Here is a 21,373-nt window from a genome sequence, read left to right on the forward strand (position 1 = left end):
GAGAGAAAGCCGGCATAGAAAAATACCCTGCCTCCTGTAAAGTGATGGCTTTAGCTTTAGCCCAGGGGTGGGGAACTCCGGTCCTCGAGAGCCGTATTCCAATTGGGTTTTCAGGATTTCACCAATGAATATGCATAAAATCTATTTGCATGCACTGCTTTCAGTGCATATTCATGGAGTAAATCCTGAAAACCCGACTGGAATATGGCTCTCGAGGACCGGAGTGCCCTACCCCTGCTTTAGCCCTTCACAGAACTCGTCAGATATGTAATCAGGTGGAGTTTTATTTTCGCCCTGGTACATTGCTCAGTAATCCATGCAATGTAGTTTCATGCTTTCCAGCAAGCTTGATATTTGATCTTTGACTTAACCGTATTATTTCCCAGAATCTAGTCAGGAAATGCATTTAGTTAGTCCGATAAAAGGTAGCAACTTACGTTATTAGGTTTAACTCATAAACTTTTATTTCTCCTGGTTTAGTAGGTGATTCATGGGAAAAGTGTGGTCTGTTTCTATACCAAGAAGTAAATTGGGCAAAGCAGAAGGTCCAAATTATTGGTATTTGTTCTCATGGGTGCAGAAAGCGCAGCTAATGCCAGACGAGCAGTGTGTCTTCCGACACCATCTACCAAGCCTTATGGAAGCAGACTGCGTGGTAGGATTTTTCATAAAGAATCTGCTCGTGGTGTCACAGTACACACCACACCGTCTCGTGGTCTGAGCGTGCCCAAGTCCATGATCTCATAGGACTGCTCGGGAACCAAGTTGAATTCGAACCTCTGCAGGAGTTTCACCAGCACCACCTTAGCCTCCATCTACAAGAGAAACAAACAAAACTGCCGCTGAGAATATAGCCAGGGAACGGGGGTGGCAGGTCTAGGGAAGACCGACTCTCACCACCTCTACCTTAAGAGCAGAAGTTCTCAATCCAGTTCTCGGGAAACACCTAGCAAGTCAGTTTTTCAGGTTATCCACAATGAATAGTCACAAAATAGATTTGCATACATAGGGTTACCATATTTACATAAAGAAAACCCCGGACACCTGACCCCACCCCATTCTGCCTCCAGCCACGCCCAGTCCCACCTCTAACCCCACCCCATTCCGCCCTCCAGACCCGCCCCCAGAAAGCCTCCTCTTTGTTGCGATGAGCTCCGGCCGTGTCTGGAAGGTTTGGAGCATGCGCGGATGCGTATGACGTCATCCGTGCATGCTCAGAGGCTTTCCGATGCGGCCAGATCGGGTAGGGGCTTTCCACAACCCAGACAAACGTCGGGTTTTGGAAAATCCATCCAGGAGCCCGAACCGTCCTCTAAAAAGAGGACATGTCTGGTTTTTCCCAGATATCTGGCAACCCTAGGCCTACACCACCCCAGGCACTAGCTCCTCGCCAGCGCGAGCAACCGCTCCAACTTGCTGCCCGCGATCAGGAAGTGACTTCAGAGGGAGAGCCGAGGATGGCGCAAGCAGCGGGTTGGAGCAGCTACATGCATTGATGAAGAGTTAGCGGCACAGGGGGGAAGACAAGGCACGCGCATATGCGGTGGGGGAACGGTGATTAGGAAAGGTGCCAGTATCCGGGGTAATCTGTCCCACCCCGCACTATGCCTCCTCCAAGGCCATTCTTCCATCTTATATAATCATTTTGACCCCATTTCCACCCTCATGTTATCTCTGCAGAGACCCCCTCCCCAGTACCCCCATCCCTTTTCAATGCCTCTCATCCTCTCTCCAGTCTTCTGGGTCATTCACATTATTTCTCATCCGTTCCCCGCACGTCATTCCCTTTTCTCTTATCCCTCATTTACGCATTCTCCCATCCCATCAAGATACCACCCTCATAACTAAAATTGCCAAGATATGTGGGAATAGGAATCTGTAGAGAGAAGGGGTTTTGAGGCAGGTCAATGGAAGAAAGCACTCCTTGTGTGGTTGCTGATGGCTCGGAAGACTAGAAGACTCTAAGTGGGGGTTGGAAAGAGCAGGAAGCAATACTAGGCACCGTGGGAGAGAGAGAGAGAGATATGCTGCACCACTGGGACTGCTGGACAGGAAAGAAAACATCACACACAAACACACACAGCTATGCCCATTTCTCTGTGCTGCATGAATGGAGGCCGCTCTGTCAGCCAAAGAATGGAGCAAAAATTTTCCAGCACCTTCCAGGCATGCTATCATGGGGGAAGTGGGAGGAGGAGGAGTCAAGATGGAGAGTGTCAGTGGGAGAGGGACAGTTCAGTTTTGAAGGTGCTTGACTTCAGGATGTCACTTTGAAAACATAATGGACTTGTTTCAAAATCCTGGTTTCATTTACAAGTATCAGTGAATGTGAAGAGTTGGGAGTGAGAAGGTCTTTGAACCAAGTCATAGCAGGGCTCGGAACCTGAAGACAGCAAAAACTCATCTCTAACGGAGAAAACAACAAGAAGGCCATTTGACTTTTTACATTGGATTGGTGGCTTCAAAGCAAGTCAAATGCAATCAATCACTGAAACATCCAAGTGAATTCCTATATATCTACACTAGCTGATGCCCCGGCGTTGCACGGGTATTTAATTATAGCAATAACACTGTAAATGGATTCAAATAAAGATACTTTATAGTGGTGAATGAAAGTATTTTTTTACAGCTTAATAAAAAGTACAATATTCAAATAATAATGTGAAATATTTGACAAAATGAATACAATACAACTAACGCAAAACGTGATTATAAACAACAATTTTAGTTTCATCTCCTGGAGCAAGAACATATAAATTCTTGGGTGAACCCACCCTTGAGCAAGCAACATAGAGTTGTGGGCCGCGAGACCCCTAGAACATATCATCCCAGGTAGTGAGGGATCAGCATACCAAGTTTCGTTCAAATCGGTGAAACCGTTTTTGAATTAATATGAGAATGGTAGCTTTTTACATATTTTCCATTGACATGAATGGGTGAAATCTGATTTTCTGTTTGTAGCTCCGCCCACATGTGCAGGAGGGCCGCGAGACCCCCAGAACATATCACCCCAGGTAGTGAGGGATCTGCATACCAAGTTTCGTTCAAATCGGTCAAGCTGTTTGTGAATTACTGTGAGAATGGCAGCTTTTTACATTTGTTCCATTGACATGAATGGGTGAAATCTGATTTTCTGTTTGTAGCTCCGCCCACGTGTGCAGGAGGGCCACGAGACCCCCAGAACATATCACCCCAGGTAGTGAGGGATCTGCATACCAAGTTTCGTTCAAATTGGTCAAGCCGATTTTGAATTACAGTGAGAATGGCAGATTTTTACATTTTTTCCATTGACATGAATGGGTGAAATCTGATTTTCTGTTTGTAGCTCCGCCCACGTGTGCAGGTGGGCCGCGAGACCCCCAGAACATATCACCCCAGGTAGTGAGGGATCTGCATACCAAGTTTCGTTCAAATTGGTCAAGACGTTTTTGAATTACTGTGAGAATGGCAGCTTTTTACATTTTTTCCATTGACATGAATGGGTGAAATCTGATTTTCTGTTTGTAGCTCCGCCCACGTGTGCAGGTGGGCCGCGAGACCCCCAGAACATATCACCCCAGGTAGTGAGGGATCTGCATACCAAGTTTCGTTCAAATCGGTCAAGCCGTTTTTGCGTGATCGCGGCACATACACACATACACACACACATACACACATACATACCTCCGATTTTATATATATAGATTGTCAAAGCCATCTTATGTCCAAACCTCTGGACCAGTGGCGTACCTAGGGGGGGGCGGGGGGGGCGGGCCGCCCCGGGTACCAGCCCTAAGGGGGTGTTCCCGGCCTTGCCGTTCAGTCCCCCGCCACCCCCGAAGGACCGCTCGCCCCCCTGGCCTCCCCGCACCACCTATGAACAGCCGCAGCAGGATCGCGAAGTCAGCGTCAGCATCCCTGCGCTGCTTCCTACGACGCGATCCCGCCCCTCCTCTGACGTCAGAGGAGGGGCGGGACCGTGGCGCAGGAAGCAGCAGGGATCGCTGACGCTGACTTCGCGATCCTGCTGCGGCTGTTCATAGGTGGTGCGGGGAGGCCAGGGGGGCGAGCGGTCCTTCGGGGGTAGCGGGGGACTGAACGGCAAGGCCGGGAACACCCCCTTAGGGCTGGTACCCGACGCTGACTTCGCGATCCTGCTGCGGCTGTGCATAGGTGGTGCGGGGAGGCCAGGGGGGCGAGCGGTCCTTCGGGGTGGGTCGGGGCATCAGGCCTTCAGGGTGGGGCGGGCGGGCAGGCAAGCAGGCTTTCAAGGGGGAGGGGGTGACAGGCAGGCAGGCAGGCCTTCAAGGGGGGACAGGCCTTCGGGGGGGGGTGCAGACATTCAAGGGGTGCAGGCCTTCAAGGGGGGCAGGCAGGCCTTCAGGGGGGTGCAGACCTTCGGGGGGGGGGTGTAGGCCTTTGGGGGGGTGCAGACCTTCAAGGGGGGAAAGGCCTTCAAGGGGGGAAAGGCAGGCAGGCCTTCAAGGGGGGGACAGGCCTACAAGGGGGGGGGACAGGCCTACAAGGGGGGGGACAGGCCTACAAGGGGGGGACAGGCCTACAAGGGGGGGTGCAGGCCTTCAAGGGGGGGTGCAGGCCTTCAAGGGGGGTGCAGGCCTTCAAGGGGGAGACAGGCCTTCAAGGGGGGGAAAGGCAGGCAGGCAGACCTTAAAGGGGGGACAGGCCTACAAGGGGGGGGACAGGCCTTCAAGGGGGGGTGCAGGCCTTCAAGGGGGGTGCAGGCCTTCAAGGGGGAGACAGGCCTTCAAGGGGGGGAAAGGCAGGCAGGCAGGCCTTAAAGGGGGGACAGGCCTACAAGGGGGTGGGACAGGCCTTCAAGGGGGGGGACAGGCCTTCGGGGGGGTGCAGACCTTCAAGGGAGTGCAGGCCTTCGGGGGGGGGGGGTGCAGTCCTTCAGGGGTGGGGTTTAGGCCTTCAGAGGGGGACAGACCTTCGGGTGGGAGGTAAAGTCCTTCGGGGGGTGCAGGTCTTCAGGGGTGGGGTGTAGCCCTTCGGAGGGGGGACAGACCTTCGGGGGAGGGGGGTCCTGGTGTAAAAGTACACAGAGGGAGAGAGGGAAGGGGGGGTTCAAAGATACATGCATATGCCAGACTTTGGGGGTTAGAAATAATGGGTCTAAAAACAGAGGAGTGGGAGAGAGATGGTGCATAATGGGATTTAGGGAGGGAAGGAACAGAAAGGGAGAGAACTTGGAAACAGGGGATGGTGTGGAGGGGGGATAGAGATACTGGATAGGAGGATAGTTGGGAACAGAAAGGGAGAGATGGTGGATCCTGGGGTGGTGGGGAGTTGAGAAAAGGTGAATCTGTGGATGGAGACAAAAAAAAGGAAAGATGCCAGATCTCCGGGAGAGGGAAGGGAAACGGAAGGGGAGAACAGAGATGGCAGACGGATGGTTAGCACGGAGAAAGGAGACCCTGGCAAGCAAGACAACAAGAGCCTGGGACCAACAAGATTTGAATATTGATCAGAGAACAAAAGGTAGAAAAAATAATTTTATTTTCTGTTTTGTGATTACAATATGTTAGATTTGAAAAGTGTACATGAGACAGCTTGAAATGGGAACTTTTCTATTTTTGTGAATGGCAAGGCTGAGTTCAGTTAAAATATATGCTTTATAAGAAAATATAATAATGTGTTTTATAAAGTTTATAAGCATTGCTGGCATACTCGGTGAGGTGTTCCTAGTGTTGGTGGTGGTGGTAGCATGTCAGTGTGTTGAGAGGAAGAGGTAGTCTGGGAAATTCTGCTGAGCAAACTCTGGGCCCATTTCCACCCCCAGTTAGTCCACTCCACTCAACTGGTTCACACACTGAGTGGGTCTTTGGGTGTTATTTCTGGGTAGTTGTTTTAGAATCTCTTCCAGTGGTTTGTCAGTATCTCCTTCTGGTCCAAGGAAGGAAACTTTGTCAACCTTAGCATTGACCTTCAGAATATGTTTGTAACAGCGCTGCTTGTGTGGCATTAGGCTATGTAGTGATCGAAAGAAAAAAACAGACCTTTGCACATTTTTGCACTATATGGTGGGTGTATGAGGAGATTCATTTCCTGCACAGTTAAGTCCATTTTTTCTACTGAATAATAGTATAGGTACAATGAAAGTAAATAGCAAAAATGTTTGAGTAGATAATTAAGGAAATCTTTTTCATATTGCTTGCTTATGGACTGGGAAAAAAGACTGTTCAAGCAAATGTCTCCAGAACTGCTTTAATGGAAAAATGTGATTTTTTTTTTTTTTAAGTACTTTGTGAAATTTATTGTTGTTGTGAAATTTATTGTTATACTTTGTTTAAACTTAAAAAGCGGTGTCATTAACAGTGAATCTAATCGAAAAATCGATTCAACAGGGTGAATCGGATCGAATGAAATATTTTTCTCTGAATCGGGCAGCACTATTGGCTACCATGAGAATGGGCTACTGGGCATGATGGACCATTGGTGTGACCCAGTTAGGCTATTCTTATGTTATGTTCTCATCTGTAGGGGCCTTTGTTTTCACTTCTTATTTTAATGTATTTTTTTCCTGGGAACTTATCAGTGTTTTTTTATAATGGGAACAAAAATGGAAGAGAATTAATGTGTGTGGAATGGGGGGGGGGTAACTAATTTCTTCAGCTAAATAATTCAATCCACTTCAAACAGACATAGGAGAACTCACGCACCATTCACACACCCTCCAACCAAAAACGTCAAAAGAAAAAAACTGTTCGACAACCTCCTAGCCATTCGAGCTGCAACACTTGACCCCCAACTCTACAACCTATTGACCTCGACCACAAACTACAAAACCTTAAAAAAAGAAATAAAAACCCTTCTATTAAAAAAACACATAAAACCAAACTAACATAATCAGAACTGTCCCAAGCATCACCTGCAACTACTCCATATGTACTTCTGATGTCATGACAATTCAGACATAATTTATGTTATGTTATGTTTGGAATAATGGTTACATAAATGAGGTTCAATAAAAGAAAATTTTCTGTGGGAGCATTTGTTGGAACTTCTGTTATCCTGATTTCTTCTATCTGTGGGCTTTCTTTAGCTAACCTACTTATCTGGGGCTTTCCACTTCTGCAGCTGCCCTTTTCACGGTCCACTTTGCGCTTGCACTCTCTGGGGAGGAGGGGTTGGGTCTGGGCTTGGTGGGGTAGGTGTGTCTGGTAGTTTTGTCTGGGTGGTGGCTGGGTGTTTCTTGGGTGCTTGTTGTGCGGATTGGTGTGTCTGGTGAGCGGTCTGGGTGTTGTTGCTTGTGGGGGTTTTTTTCATTATAAAATATGGCTGAGGGTCTAGTCCGGCTTATTATTCTTGTGGGTTCTGGGGTGGGATTTGTTTGCTTGCCCCAAGTTTTGGCCTTTTGTTGTGTATTGCTATGCCTCTCATTGGCAATTTTCTCTTGGGAGAGGCTTGTTCATGCTTGTTGTTGCTGTTACTCTCATTCTGTGTTCTTTTTGATAATGTATAAGTTTCTGTACAGACCATGGTTGCTTGTCTGGACCTTTTGCCATTCTCAATAAAAATACTTTGGAAAAAAAAAAAAAGAAAATTTTCACTGCCTGTTTCTATTCTGACCATTTATTCCATTTCATGGTTATTGCAAAAAAAAAAAAAAAAAAAATTTTACATGAGGGGGGGGGGGGGGGTGTCAAAAAATGATGGGCCCCGGGTGCCACATACCCTAGGTACGCCACTGCTCTGGACTCCCACGTCTTTGCTCCTCCTAGGATGCCTCGTAGTACAATAATTAGAACAAAAACATTAAGAACAACTTAATTAGGATATCAGTCCTTCGTCATACTAAGAAGGACTGATATCCTAATTAAGTCGTTCTTAATGTTTTTGTTCTTTCTCCATGAGGCTTTTTTTCTCAGTTACTCAGGGTTGAAACCCAGTTTTGTGTCCATGCTGGGTTTGGGGGCCCTATCTTTAAAATGCTACACCGTCCAGGTTCTCAGCCAAATAGCCAAGAAGGGCGAGTTGTGAGCTGTGATATTAGCTAACAGGTCCCAGATGTGAGAGACTGAACAAACAGACTGAATCCTCTGGAAAAACCTTAAGCCCAACAGCTGTTAGCTTGGACTGTAATTACGGGTGTTGTCAGATACAACTGCAAGAATCCAGATTGTGTAAATGCTTTTTTTTTTTTTTTTTTTTGCGAGACTGTTGGCACTTCTCCGTTGGGATTACGCCATGCTGTCTCATTTGTTAATAAAGCACGCATTGAGAACTTGGCATGCGGCGATGTATATCAGGCACGTGCTCTACTCTTTCTATGATGTGACGACGTTTAACAGTTTTCTCTGTATCATGCAATAAAGATCTGAAATATTGTATTTTTCATTTTATGGATTTGTATTTACCGCTTTCCATCAACACTTCAGGTAACCTGGAGCGAGGTTTTTATTGTAGAGATGTTCTTCTAGCTCCTCTTGCCTCACCCATCCCCAACCCTAGGTCATGTTTATCTGTCCAAGTTAGATTGTAAGCTCTTCTGAACAGGGACCATCTATTAAATGTCAAAATGTACAGGGCTGCGTACACCTTTCAGCGCTTTAGAAGTGATAAGCAGCATTTTACCATTTATTCTCCCTTGAATTATTTAACTGTACCCATGCCTCTGATACAAATAGTTCACAAGCAAGCAAAAGGCTTCTGTTTTGCTAGTTCTATATTAAAATGTAGTCCAATTCCTGTGACCGATGCCAATCAAAATAGCATCTCCATTAGGAGGAAAAAATCTTACACCATTCTCTCTACTGCATCAGTTTGATTCTGTTCCTGATACCCATGATAAAAGCCCAAGACAATGGATGTTCTCCAGTCAGGTCATTTCTTACCTGGGAAAACACCTGCCCGAGGCAGGAACGAGGCCCCAAGGCAAACGGGAAGTAGAAATGGTCAGGTCTAAACAAACGAGAAAGAACAGCAAATCTGAGTCAAAGCAGAGTTAGAGAAAGGGAGGAAACTTACAGAAGAACAGCCTTACTGCGTCAGACCAATGGTCCAACTGGTGGCCAAGCCAGGTCACTTGTACCTGGCAAAAACCCAAATAGTAGCAACATTCCACATTACCAATCTAGGGCAAGCAGTGGCTTCCCCCGTGTCTGTCTCAATAACACACTATGGATTTTTCCTCCAGGAACGTGTCCAAACCTTTCTTGAAACCAGCTACACCAACTGCTCCCACTGGCAAAATCTTACAGAGCCTAACTATTCTCTTATTCTTTTCCTTACAGAATAGGCTCCAAACATTTGTAGCACCTGAAAATAGGTGCCCCGAGACTGTCCAATAGGTAGTATACTGAGCAAATTTAATCAAGAAATAAACCACAAAAAATAATCCCCCCCCACCCTGTCCTGGACATGTATAAAAAGAAGAAAAAATAAATAAATAAAGACAACTATGTTGAATTAACAAAGGATGTCAACGGGCCCCAAACCATATTAAATAACTTGCTATGCCCCAACATATCCGCATTCATCTTTTCGTATTTGTAACCTAAATATAAACTGGCCCACCCAAACGGAAAGTTGAGGCGGTCGCAATTTTTCCATTCTGAAGTATGTGGGAGCCCCTTGTGTTAACACTGTCAGGATGTGTAAGAGAAACACACTTACGCACAAACAAGAACTCAACTTACTTGGTAGCAGTCGGACTGAATCTTTCTGGGTCAAATGTATATGGATCCTTAAAGAATTTATCCATCCTTCCCATGACAAACGTGTTGAACTACAAACACATAAGAATTTCGAGGTGAACAGTGCTTTCTCGGCTCATCCCTCCCTCAATCCCAGCCTCCTCCTCTCTGTTCCTTTGCTCCACTCAGTTCCCTCATCTCTAGCTCCTCCCTTTCAGCACAGCGGCAGAAACGGCAGAGTCTGGGACTGGACTGGCGGGATGTGCTTCCCAGGTGGCCCCCCCCCTCCTCTCCTCGTGCCATGCTTGCTTCCTAAACCATTAGTATACACATGAGAAGGAAGGGGAGCAACAGCTGGAAGGACAGCATCCACATCTGGAGCGTGCTGTTTCTCCTTTGGTGTTTTGGAGGCCCTGGCAATGCTGTTGCTGTTCTAGATCAGAGACCCAGCAGTCTCTAAAAATAGGACCCCCATGGCCCCACCCCCAGTCCCGCTCAGTTCTACTCAGCTCCGCCCTGTTCTACCCCAGCCTCGCCCCCCCAACTCCGCCCCGCTGAACCTGTTTTCGTGCTCAGAGGAGGCTATCTGCGCATGCGTAGCTGTGATGCGTGTGATATCACCGCATTGCATCGATGCATGCGCAGATGTCCTCTGGACGCGGTCCTGAGCTGGAAGCTTTTCAAAACCCAGACAAAGTGTCAGGTTTTGTAAAGTCGTCCGGACGCCCGGATATGTCCTTTAAAAAGAGGGCATGTCCGGGTAAATCCGGACGTCTGGTAACCCAATCTAAAAAGCCAGCATTTAGAGCTTAGCAGGCCGAGAAGCCAGGCTTGGCAGTAGGTTAGGATAATGGAAGCAATGCTGCCTGATTCAGGGAAAAAGTTTCAATTCAATGTGGCCTATTGAAACAATTTTTCAATTTGATTTGCTTTTCCCACCCAATCGGGCATGTTTTTCAAATGTCCTGGTGGGTTTATTTTGTAGCATCTTCACCCACCCCACCCACCCCTTTGCCCTCTCTAATCCCAGGCCGGTGCTGTGGTGTAAACAAAATAAACAAACAAATAAGACTTTTCTTCTCTCCGTTAGGTCCTAGTTCACACTCGCTGTCTAACACCAGCTCTGGCAGGATACACATTTCCAAATCTAAGATACTGCAATCACTAAATAGAAAATAAAATTATTTTTTCTACCTTTTGTTGTCTGGTCATTTTATTATTCAAATTATGTGGGTCCTGGGCTCTGATTTCTGTTTGTCTTCTTTTGACTCGCTCGCCAGGGTCTCCTGCCCATTTGACATTTTCTTCTTTCTCTGTGCTCACCATCCATCTTCTATCTCTGTACCTTCCCTTCCACAGTCATATCCAACATTTCTGTTTCCCACTATACCATATCTCTCTCTCTCCCCCCTTGCCTTGTGCCCTGGGTCAATCCTTTCTATTCCCCTCCATGAAGCATCTATTCCTTCCTCTCTTCCATTATCATGTGCAACATTTCTTTCTCTTTTTCAATGCACCATCTCTCTCTACCCTCCACCCTATGTCCAACATTACTCTTCTCTCTTTCTTCTCCATGCATGCCTCCCTCCCCTCCACCATATGCAGGATTTCTCCCTCTCACCCCTTTCTACCTCTATATTGCATATCTCCCTTCCTCTCCTCCACTCAATGTCCATCAATTCTTCCTCTCTTCACCCCATCCCCCGTGCAACAGCTTTCCATCCCTTCTTCCTATCCCCCTGTGCAGCAGCTTTTCTCCCTTCTATCCACCAGGTCAGCAGCTTTCTATCCCTCCCTCCTATCCCCCTGTGCAGCAGCTTTCCTCCCTTCTATCCCTCTGTGCAGCAGCGTTCTATCCCTCCCTTCTATCCCCCTGTGCAGCAGCTTTCTATTCCTCCCTCCTATATCCCTGTGCAGCAGCTTTCCTCCCTTCTATCCATCTGTGCAGCAGTTTCTATCCCTCCCTCCTATCCCCCTGTGCAGCACCTCCCTCCCTCCCACCCCACTACTACCACTACCGTAAAATCTGACATACCTTTGGACCTCCCAAAGCAGCTGTGGTGGTGGCTGGCCGGTAGCAGTAGCGCTGTGAACAGGAGATTGTGACCTTTCCTGCATCATCAGCAATGTGGCAGAGGGAAGGCCCTGTCAGGGAAGGCCATAAGCAATCTATTTAGAGCACTTCTTCTGCCAGTCAGTCACCGCTGCCACTGCTGCTGCTTTATGAGGCCCGGAGGTATGTCAGATCTCACCAAGAGGGGGGAGGGGAGAGAGGGGGGTGTTGGGCACTGAATCAGAGAGTCAGATTTTTTTCAGAGAATGAATCGATTCAAATCAGTTCACCGAAGTGAATCGGTGAATCAGGCAGCACCAGTGATGACTTATAGACCTGGTTCAACACATCTGTATTCTTTTTAGGGCCAGTTAAGTTGAACCAAAACAATGTGCTGGGCTTGAATTTTTTAAGACTTGGTCAGCTCTAGCAACATTTATCCCTCCTCTTACCAGAGGTGTGACTTACGATAAGAGGCACACCACCGGGCACCTTGATCCCTTCAATCACAGCATCTTCTGCCACATACCGTGATGTGCCGGGAGCAGGCGGGTACATCCTGAGAGACTCCTTTAGAACCTGGGGTAGTGAGAGACAAAGGGTGCAAAAACTCAAGAGATGTCACTGCCTAAATAAACACTTCATGAGACCTGCCATAAAAATTCACTTTAACCATACCTGAGTCACATACCGGAGTTTGCCCAGGTCATCAAAACTAATGTCTCGTTTCAGACCTATAACTTCATCCACCTCTGCTCTGAGCCTGCAAAAAATCACAGCACTGGATGAGAAATCAAAGCACGCCTGAGACCCGAGATTACCGGCAGATGCTCATGTTAACATTATTCCAATGGAAAACCAAAAGAACATTAGAGTCGCCCTTCAAGCCCAGTATCCCGTTTCCAACAATGACCAACCCAGGTCACAAGTATGAGAATGAGACTTGATATACCATCTTTCTGTGGCTACAATCAAAGCGGTTTACATATTATATCCAGGTACTTATTTTGTACCTGGAGCAATGGCGTAGTAAGTGACTTGCCAATGAAGAAACAAAAAAATGCTGTGGGGTGGTCTACGCCCAAATGGTGGTCCAGCTCCTCGCAGAAAAGGACCTTGGTACCACAAAAGTCGATAGGTGAAGAAAGCAAAAAGTGGAACCAAGTCATGGACTTTCAGGAGTTAAAATATCAACGTTTATTGGTGTTTAAAAAAATACAATGTCATAAAATAAAATTATAAAAATCAGACAGATGCCGACAGTTATAGGACATAAAAATAGTGCTATGTAAGATGAACGGACCCTACACGGTCCGTGTTTCGGCAATGAATTGCCTTCCTCAGGGGTCCTTAGCACAGTGGGCTGGAGGTAAAGCAGCCAATTGCATCATGGGATGTACTGTTGAGGAATCAAACCCAGTACTCCAGGTTCTCAGGCTGCAGCACTAACCACTGACTACACTAATTTTATATCAAGCCCAGTGTCCTGTTTCCAATAGTGGCCAACCAAGGTCATAAGTACATGGCAAGATCCTAAGGAGAAAAACAGATTTTTTTGCTGCTTATCCTAGGAATAAGCAGTAGATTTCCCTAAGCCATCTTTTTTTTTTTTTTTAATCTTTATTCCTTTTTATTTCTTTCAACAAGTGTACAGTATTATTACAATTAATTTACATAACACACTTGGCATTCTTAAACAATATTATTATACATGTTTTTATTCCCCCCCCACCTCCCACCCTTTTCCATATCAATAAAATATTCCTTCCAAATTTATATATAATTATACATCCCTTTTTGATAATACAATTAATCTGACATGAAATCTGTCCCTCCCCCCATCCTTCTTCCTCAAACACTTTAAACATTTTATTATACCCAGTAATGCACAACAATAAATATCCCATCCTATTACATATATCTCCTTATTTTTCATAACAACATATTTCCAATATTTTTTCCCTCCCTATCCCTCCCATCCCATCCCATTTCTATATATTATCCCCTAAGGAAAAAGAATAAACTTTACTCGTTATAATATTCAATTAATGGCCTCCAACCTCTTGAAATCTTTTAAAATACCCCCTCTGTATCGCAAGAAATCTTTCCATCTTATACATATGACAAACTGAGTTCCACCAAAAATTACAATTCAATCTAGAACAGTCTTTCCAATTAGTTGTTATCTGTTGAATTCCCACTCCCGTAAGAATCAACAATAATTTATTGTTTGCTGCAGATATTTGGCATTTGGCCCTCATACACATTCCAAAAATCACTGTGTCATAGGATAAAGCCACATGACTCTCCATCAACATATTAACTTGATCCCATATTGATATCCAAAATGCCTGAATATATGGACAATAAAATGCTAGATGGTCTAGAGTTCCAACTTCAATTTTACAATGCCAGCATCTATTAGACTTAGAGCAATCTAATTTTTGTAATCTAGTAGGGGTCCAGAATGCTCTATGCAACAAAAAGAACCATGTTTGCCTAATAGATGCCGACATTGTACCTTTAATTCTCCAAGACCAAATACGTGGCCATTGAGATGCATTAATCTGATGCTTAATCTCAATGCTCCAAATATCTCTTAATCCATTTTTAGGCTTCTTATTCAAATAATTAGATATAATTTTATACCACTTTGCGGCCTGGTGACCCAGAAAATCTGCCTGGAAACATAAGAATTCTAAGCTGTAATGATCATTTAAAGATTTCCATTCAGGGAACCCCACCTGAATAGCCTGCTTCAATTGCAACCACTTATAACTTTGTTTTTTATTCAGACCATATTTATGTTGCAATTGTGAAAATTCAAGCATCTTACCATTATCAATTACTTCCATTAATGATCTTATACCTGCTTTAATCCAATCTTTCCAGACAACCTTAAACCCGCCTATTTGTATCTTGGAGTTTACCCAAATAGTCTGTTGTTTCGATTTTAAAATAGAATCACTAGTTAATTTATCTACAAATCTTAATGTTTTCCAAGTATCCATTAATACTCTATTGTCTTTACGTATTCTAGGCACTTTTATACCAAGCAAAAGATCAAGCCTAAGTGGAAAGATAAGTGATCTCTCCACCCTTAACCACTCTGGTAATTGTTCCAAAAGCTCTGGGAGGACCCAATACATACCTTGGCGCATGATATAGGCCTGATACCTATAAAAATTGGGAAAATTTACCCCACCCTCCTCAATTGGTCTTTGCAAAGACACTAAAGCCACTCTTGCAATTTTACCCAGCCAAATAAATTTAACCAGAATACTATTTAATTTTTTATAGAAAGGCCCCTGAAAAAACACTGGTATCATTCCCAATTGATAGCAAACCACAGGCAAAATCATCATTTTAACAGTTTGTACTCTTCCCCACCAGGACAAATGTAAAGGATTCCATTGCTCACACAACTCTGTAACTTTTTGTAATAAAAATTTTTCATTTATTCTCATTGTCTCTTCAAGTGTTTTATTCAGCCAAATACCTAAGTACTTTATTCCATCCTCTTTCCATATAAAAGGGAAAGAATCAAGTATACCTTTTGTACAATGCACATTTAAAGGTAAAATCTCTGATTTAGTCCAATTTATTTTGTATCCTGAGAATTTTCCAAATGTATCTATGACCTTCAGTAGACATGGGATTGTTGTTTCCGGATTCCTCAAATGAAGCAAGATGTCATCTGCATAAGCAGATACTTTATATTCCACTCCAGCACATGGAATACCCTGTATGTCCTTTGCCTATCGAATAGCTAATAATAAGGGTTCAAGAACTATATCAAAGAGCAAAGGAGATAATGGACAACCTTGTCTAATTCCCCTCTGCAACTTAAAAGCATCCGAAAAATTATTATTTATATATAAGCGAGCAGTTGGGGAGCTGTACAATGCTTGTATCATTTGTATAAATCCGGATCCAATACCAAACCATTCCATAGCTTGATACATGAAACTCCATTCTACACGATCAAAAGCCTTCTCAGCATCTAGTGAAACCGAAAAAAGCCGGATCATTAATTTGTTTTGTTAAATAATACATCTGAAATGCCAGTCTAGTATTATTAGAAGAGTGTCTTTGAGCAACAAATCCAGTTTGATTCATTCCTATTATATGCGGAAGAGCTTTAGCCAATCTTAATGCTAAATCTTAGCTAATAATTTACCATCTACATTTATTAAAGATATAGGCCTGTAGTTTGAAACCAATGTTGGATCTTTATTTGGCTTTGGCGAAACAATAGTTAAAGATTCTGCCATAGTGCCTGATATACAACCTTTATTCAGTTGATCCTGATATAATTTTAATAAATATGGTAATAGGGAAATTTGAAATTCTTTATAAAACTCTACTGTAAATCCATCTCCACCTGGAGCGGTCCCAACTCTAAGGGATTTCAATGCCATTTGTAACTCTTTTAATGATATAGGTTTATCTAAACTTCTTTTTATATGATCAGGAACCTTAGGTCCTTCAACTAAACTCAAAAAATCCATCCCATCTTTCTCTTTATTTAAATAAGACTCCGAAGAATACAGTGACTTATAATATTTTAAAAATTGTTTTAATATATTTCCAATTTGAGAATGAGAATTTCCTAACTCATCTTTAATTATGCTTATTATCATCTTAATTATCCTTCCTTTTCTTTGCTTTTAAATAATTTGCCAATAATCTTCCAGCCTTATTTGCACTACCATAATACACCACCTGCTGAGCAAAATATCTTTCCTTACTAACCCAGAGGAAATTTCATTATATTCACATTTTTTTAAACAATATTTGAAATGTCTCCTGTTCCCATTTATTAACCAATTTTAATTCCAAATTCTTAATTTCTTTTTCCAAATTCACATATTGTTTTCTTAACAGTTTCTTTTTATATGCAGAATATGATATAATTTGTCCTCTCATAGTTGCTTTGAAAGCATCCATAAAATTCCAATCGAAATTTCCTCTAAATCATTAAGTCTAAAATATTCATTTATTTTATTTTGAAATTCTGTGCAAAATTTAGAATCAGCAAGCAATGTATTATCAAACCTCCATACAGGTTTGGAATTATCTGGATCTACTAAGTTAACTTCTATCCATATACCACCATGATCAGATATTACTATTTGGTTCTATGTCAGCTTTTATAACTTGCTGTACCCATCTGATCTGAAACAAAAATATAATCAATTCTAGAGACGATTGATGAACATGTGAACAAAATGTAAATTCCCGATCATTAAAATGAAGAATACGCCATATATCTTTTAAATTACATACTTGTACCAAATTATCTAATCCCATTGATTTCATTATTCTACTAGGCTTTTTATCCATTATTGGATCTATAACAGCATTGAAATTCCCAGCCACCACTAAATTAGTAGTAGCCAGTGGTAAAACTAATTGTTGTAGAGATTTAAAGAATTCACTTTGATTCGAATTAGGTGCATATATATTTAGTAACGCCATTGTATTACTGTCCATGCTCATGTCAACAAGTAACCACCTTCCTTGAGGATCTGCCTTAACCATATTAATGTTGCTGGACATTTTTTATTAATCAATATTGCAACTCCTGCCTTCTTTTTTACCGCTGGTGCAAATAAACATTGTTTTTATCCACTTATCTGTCAGCTTCATAGACTCTGTTCCAGACAAATGTGTCTCTTGCAAGAAACATATATCTATATTTTGTTGTTTAATATATTCCAATATCTTTTTCCTTTTTATAGGGTGATTAAGGCCATTTACATTCAAAGAAAAAAATTTTAAAACCCATTTTACAATAAAATATAAAATACATATATAATCCACTCAAACATAAAATATACATTTTTTCTTTTTCCTTAAACCAATATATGAGTCTCCCCCCCTCCCCTCTTTCCCCATCCCCCCCCTATTCCCATCCTCCACCCTCCCCTCCCCTAACACAAATGCAAACTTCGAAACGCACATATTACTGAGCAAAAAATAAACTCCCCACAGGCAATAACATACTCATTTTTCTTTCTCTAATCTTTCAAACAACCAACACTAAATTCTCCTGCAGTCAATCCATTCTTCAATACCCTAAATACCCATATTTACTATAATTCTTTATTATATACTTCCCCCCTCATTCAAATTTCCAAACATTCTTCCATCCTATACCTCTAATATATTTATAAAAGTATATACCCAATATTTCGGAAACCATTTCTTACAATATATACCCCCCCAAGATTAATATTATTATTTTATTTTATTTTATTTTTTTTGTCTAACCTGTTTCTCCCAACTTCAATGGAACATACATCACTCCATCCTATAATATTCATTTTTTTTTTTTAACCTTACCTCAAAAGAAGGATCAAACATTTCAACCAAGCAGACCTCATATTTTTTAAAACTCTCATTAATTTTCATTGCATCTTCAATCTATTACAGTCTATTCTCCATTCTGCACAACTGTAACACTTGTACATCTTCATCCTGCTGTTTCAGTCTCTTATTCCATCTTCTTGCAGATTGCTATTTCATCTTTCTCCAATAAAGTATTTTTGCAACATCATCCTTATATCTCAGTCAATTTCAGATGCAAATTGTAAATCTAAATAATGCTCAAGTCATTTCCATCAGTCCATCTTCACATCTTCTTCTCTTTACATCAATAGTCTTTTGTATTTTTCATCTTATTATATTCTAAGTTCCCACATTTCTCCAATGCAGCATTTATGTGTCCTCATATTATTATCTCAGTCACGCTCAAATGCAAATTATAAATTCACATTAAGAAACCATCCAAATCTTATAATTGTTCCTCATATTTTCTTCACTTCCTATATGCTCCATCCCTCTTCTTACCTTGTCAAAATCTTCTTTTCTTCTTTTCTTATTGTCTCTTTAAAATTTTTCATTTCTATTCTTTAAATCTTGTTTGAAATGTTGATCCCCCTTAAACCTAACTGCAACAATTTTCTAGAAAATATTTTTCTCCTTTTCTATTTTTTTTTCCACTTTTTCCTTCTTTATAAAATATCTTTCAATTTTCACTCAAAAATATAAACCAAAAATAATCTAAGTATATTATTTATTACATTTTCTAAATACTTTCATGAAACCATAGGCAAATTATATTGATCTAGAAATTCCTGTAATTTGCCTGCTTCTTCAAAATTATAAGTTTTATTCTCATAAGTTACCCTCATAATAGCAAGGTATATCAATCCATATCTTGCTCCCATTGCTCTCAGTTTAAGTCTTAAATCCAAAAGCTGTTTTCTTTTGTAGGCAGTAGCTTTTGCAAAGTCAGGTACTATAAAGATCTTAGAATCCTGGCATTTAAGATCCTTGTTTGTTTTAGCCAGCTTTATAATCTCTACCACCTGCTGATGTCTTAGCAGCTTAAAGATTATTGGACGGGGACCCTTCTGACTATTTGATCTTTTCATCGGTATCCGATGTGCTCTTTCTATCTCCAAAGGAAAAGAACTTTTAATGGCAAGATCTTTGGGATAAAATTAGCACAAATTGAATAGGATCATTCTGCTCAATCCCCTCAGGTATCCCAATCAGACGCAAATTATTCCTTCTTTCACGATTTGATAAGTCTTCAAATCCTTTTTCAACGCCTCTATTTCTCTGTGATCTTTTTTACACCCAGCATCTCTGCCTCAGATTTCTCAGCCTGCTTTTCTAACTGCTCAATTTGAAGTCAACTGCCTGCATTCTATTTGTCAGACTCTCTATTTCCTTCTTCACATCTTTTATATTTTTAGCGTTATCACTTACTATTTCTTTAATTTTCTGAAGTTCATTCATCAAATCACTGTTATCAATTTCTTCCTGAGGCAACGGGACCGCTGTCGGGGATACCGAATCCATTTTTGTTCTTTTTTACTTCCTGCTCCTGAATTCACCGGATTACTTTTACTAGTTTTACCCGAAGCCATTTCTTACTTTAATTCTCTCTTTTCCTTCACTTTTCTTTAATTTTAACTGCCAAAATCTTAATAAAATTTGCCTGTCACAACAGAGCTAATCCTCTACCCAGCCATCTTCGTGCGCTGCAAAGTTCTCTCCCTAAGCCATCTTAATAATGGCTTATGGGTTTCTCTTTTAGGAAATTAGCCAAACTTTTTTAAACCCCTGCTAAGCTAACTGCTTTCATAATAATAATAATAATAATACATTCTCCAGCAACAAATTCCAGAGTATAATTAAAGTTAAGAAATATTTTCTCTGGTTTGTTTTAAACCAACTACTTATTAGTTTTATCGCATACCCCCCTATTCCTAGTATTTCTGGAAAGAGTAAACAAGCAATTCACATCTACTCATTCCACTCCAGGCTGAAGAGACCTGGTCGCTTTAGTCTTTCTTTATAGGGAAGTCATCCCATTCTTTTTATCATTTTCATCGCCCCTCTCTGTACCTCTTCTAATTCCACCATGTCTTTTTTGAGATGCGGCAACCAGAACTGCACGCAGTATTTGAGGCGTGGCTGCACCACAGAACACTACAACGGCATAATAACATTTTCATCTTGTTTTCCATTCCTTTCCTGATCATTCCTAACATTCTATTCTTCATTCTTGCAAAAAAAATTAGAATTGTGATGCCTATGACTATCAATAATTTCTATAACATAAACTAAGGAATGGGAATTGTCCTAATTAGACTGATGACCATAAACTATCATAAAATGCCCTTTTTACTCATCCAATGGTTCAATGACTTTATTCACCCAATAACTCCAATGACTTTGCCATGTACATGTTTCGGAATAACTAACGTATAGAAACCTAAAGGTTAGAAATACAGAGGTCTGAGCAGTCAAGATCCAAAACTTGACCCTACTACTGCTGTGATCTCTCCTTTCTTGCTTTCTATGCTTTCCATTGAACAGTTCATACTTGTCCATGATAATATGAAAAATGTTTCCCTCACATTCCATCCTGAATGGGATCTGTAGAGTCCATGACTGATGACATTGATCACAGGACCACATCTCTCTCTCGGCTGATTTACCAATGATAAGGATAACGAAGGACTGGACTGAGATTTGAAAGGCATGAGTTATCAATGGTTCCCACTCACTTGGCCGTGATTTCCGGCTGACCGCGTGAGTTCCTCATGATTGTAAACGCCAACTGGTTTGCTGTGGTTTCTTGTCCTATAGCAACGTAAACACACAGAAAGCCAGAGTTTAGCTTGTAAGAGGGAAAGCATCCCTTCTGAACAAATGTGCTACCTTCATTATAAAATAGAGTGTCTATCTAGTCTGCCCATCTGCAGTACCCATTCTCTTTTTCTCCAAGAGATCCCACATGCCTATCCCAGGCCCTTTAGAATTCAGAAACAGGTCTCTGTCTCCACCACCTCTTCTAGGAGACTGTTCCAGGCATCTACACCTTTTCTGTAAAAAAGTATTGCCTTAGATTACTCCGGAGCCTGTCACCTCTTAATACCTGAACCTCTCCAGTGCTTCAGATATGATGAATACCATAGCTTTCAGCATGCCTTGGTTACCAGATTTTACTTTAGTAGATCAGACTCCTAGACCTGCCCAGTTCCACTCATCCTTGCCCCCAATCCTGCACTAGCCCCACCCCCCCACTGCCTGCTTTCCCTCCTGCCTGATGGCAATTTTAGGGAAGCTTTTCAAACCTGTATAAGTGCTGGGTTTTGAA

The 21,373-nt window shown here is 42.1% G+C and overlaps 1 protein-coding gene across 1 annotated transcript in view; it reads right to left on the minus strand.

The window, feature by feature from the left end:
• Window positions 1-231: 231 nt before the first annotated feature.
• LOC117363915 (cholesterol 24-hydroxylase-like) overlaps window positions 232-21,373 on the minus strand; it is a 68,923-nt gene continuing 47,781 nt past the window's right edge. Inside the window, 6 exon segments of the mRNA XM_033952486.1 lie at window positions 232-815; window positions 8,838-8,904; window positions 9,642-9,730; window positions 12,160-12,270; window positions 12,370-12,454; window positions 20,781-20,856. Coding sequence (XP_033808377.1) covers window positions 666-815; window positions 8,838-8,904; window positions 9,642-9,730; window positions 12,160-12,270; window positions 12,370-12,454; window positions 20,781-20,856 — 578 coding nt within the window. The 3' untranslated portion in view covers window positions 232-665.

The sequence above is a fragment of the Geotrypetes seraphini genome, chromosome 7 (genome assembly GCF_902459505.1).
Source record: "Geotrypetes seraphini chromosome 7, aGeoSer1.1, whole genome shotgun sequence".
Classification (NCBI taxonomy): Eukaryota; Metazoa; Chordata; class Amphibia; order Gymnophiona; family Dermophiidae; genus Geotrypetes; species Geotrypetes seraphini.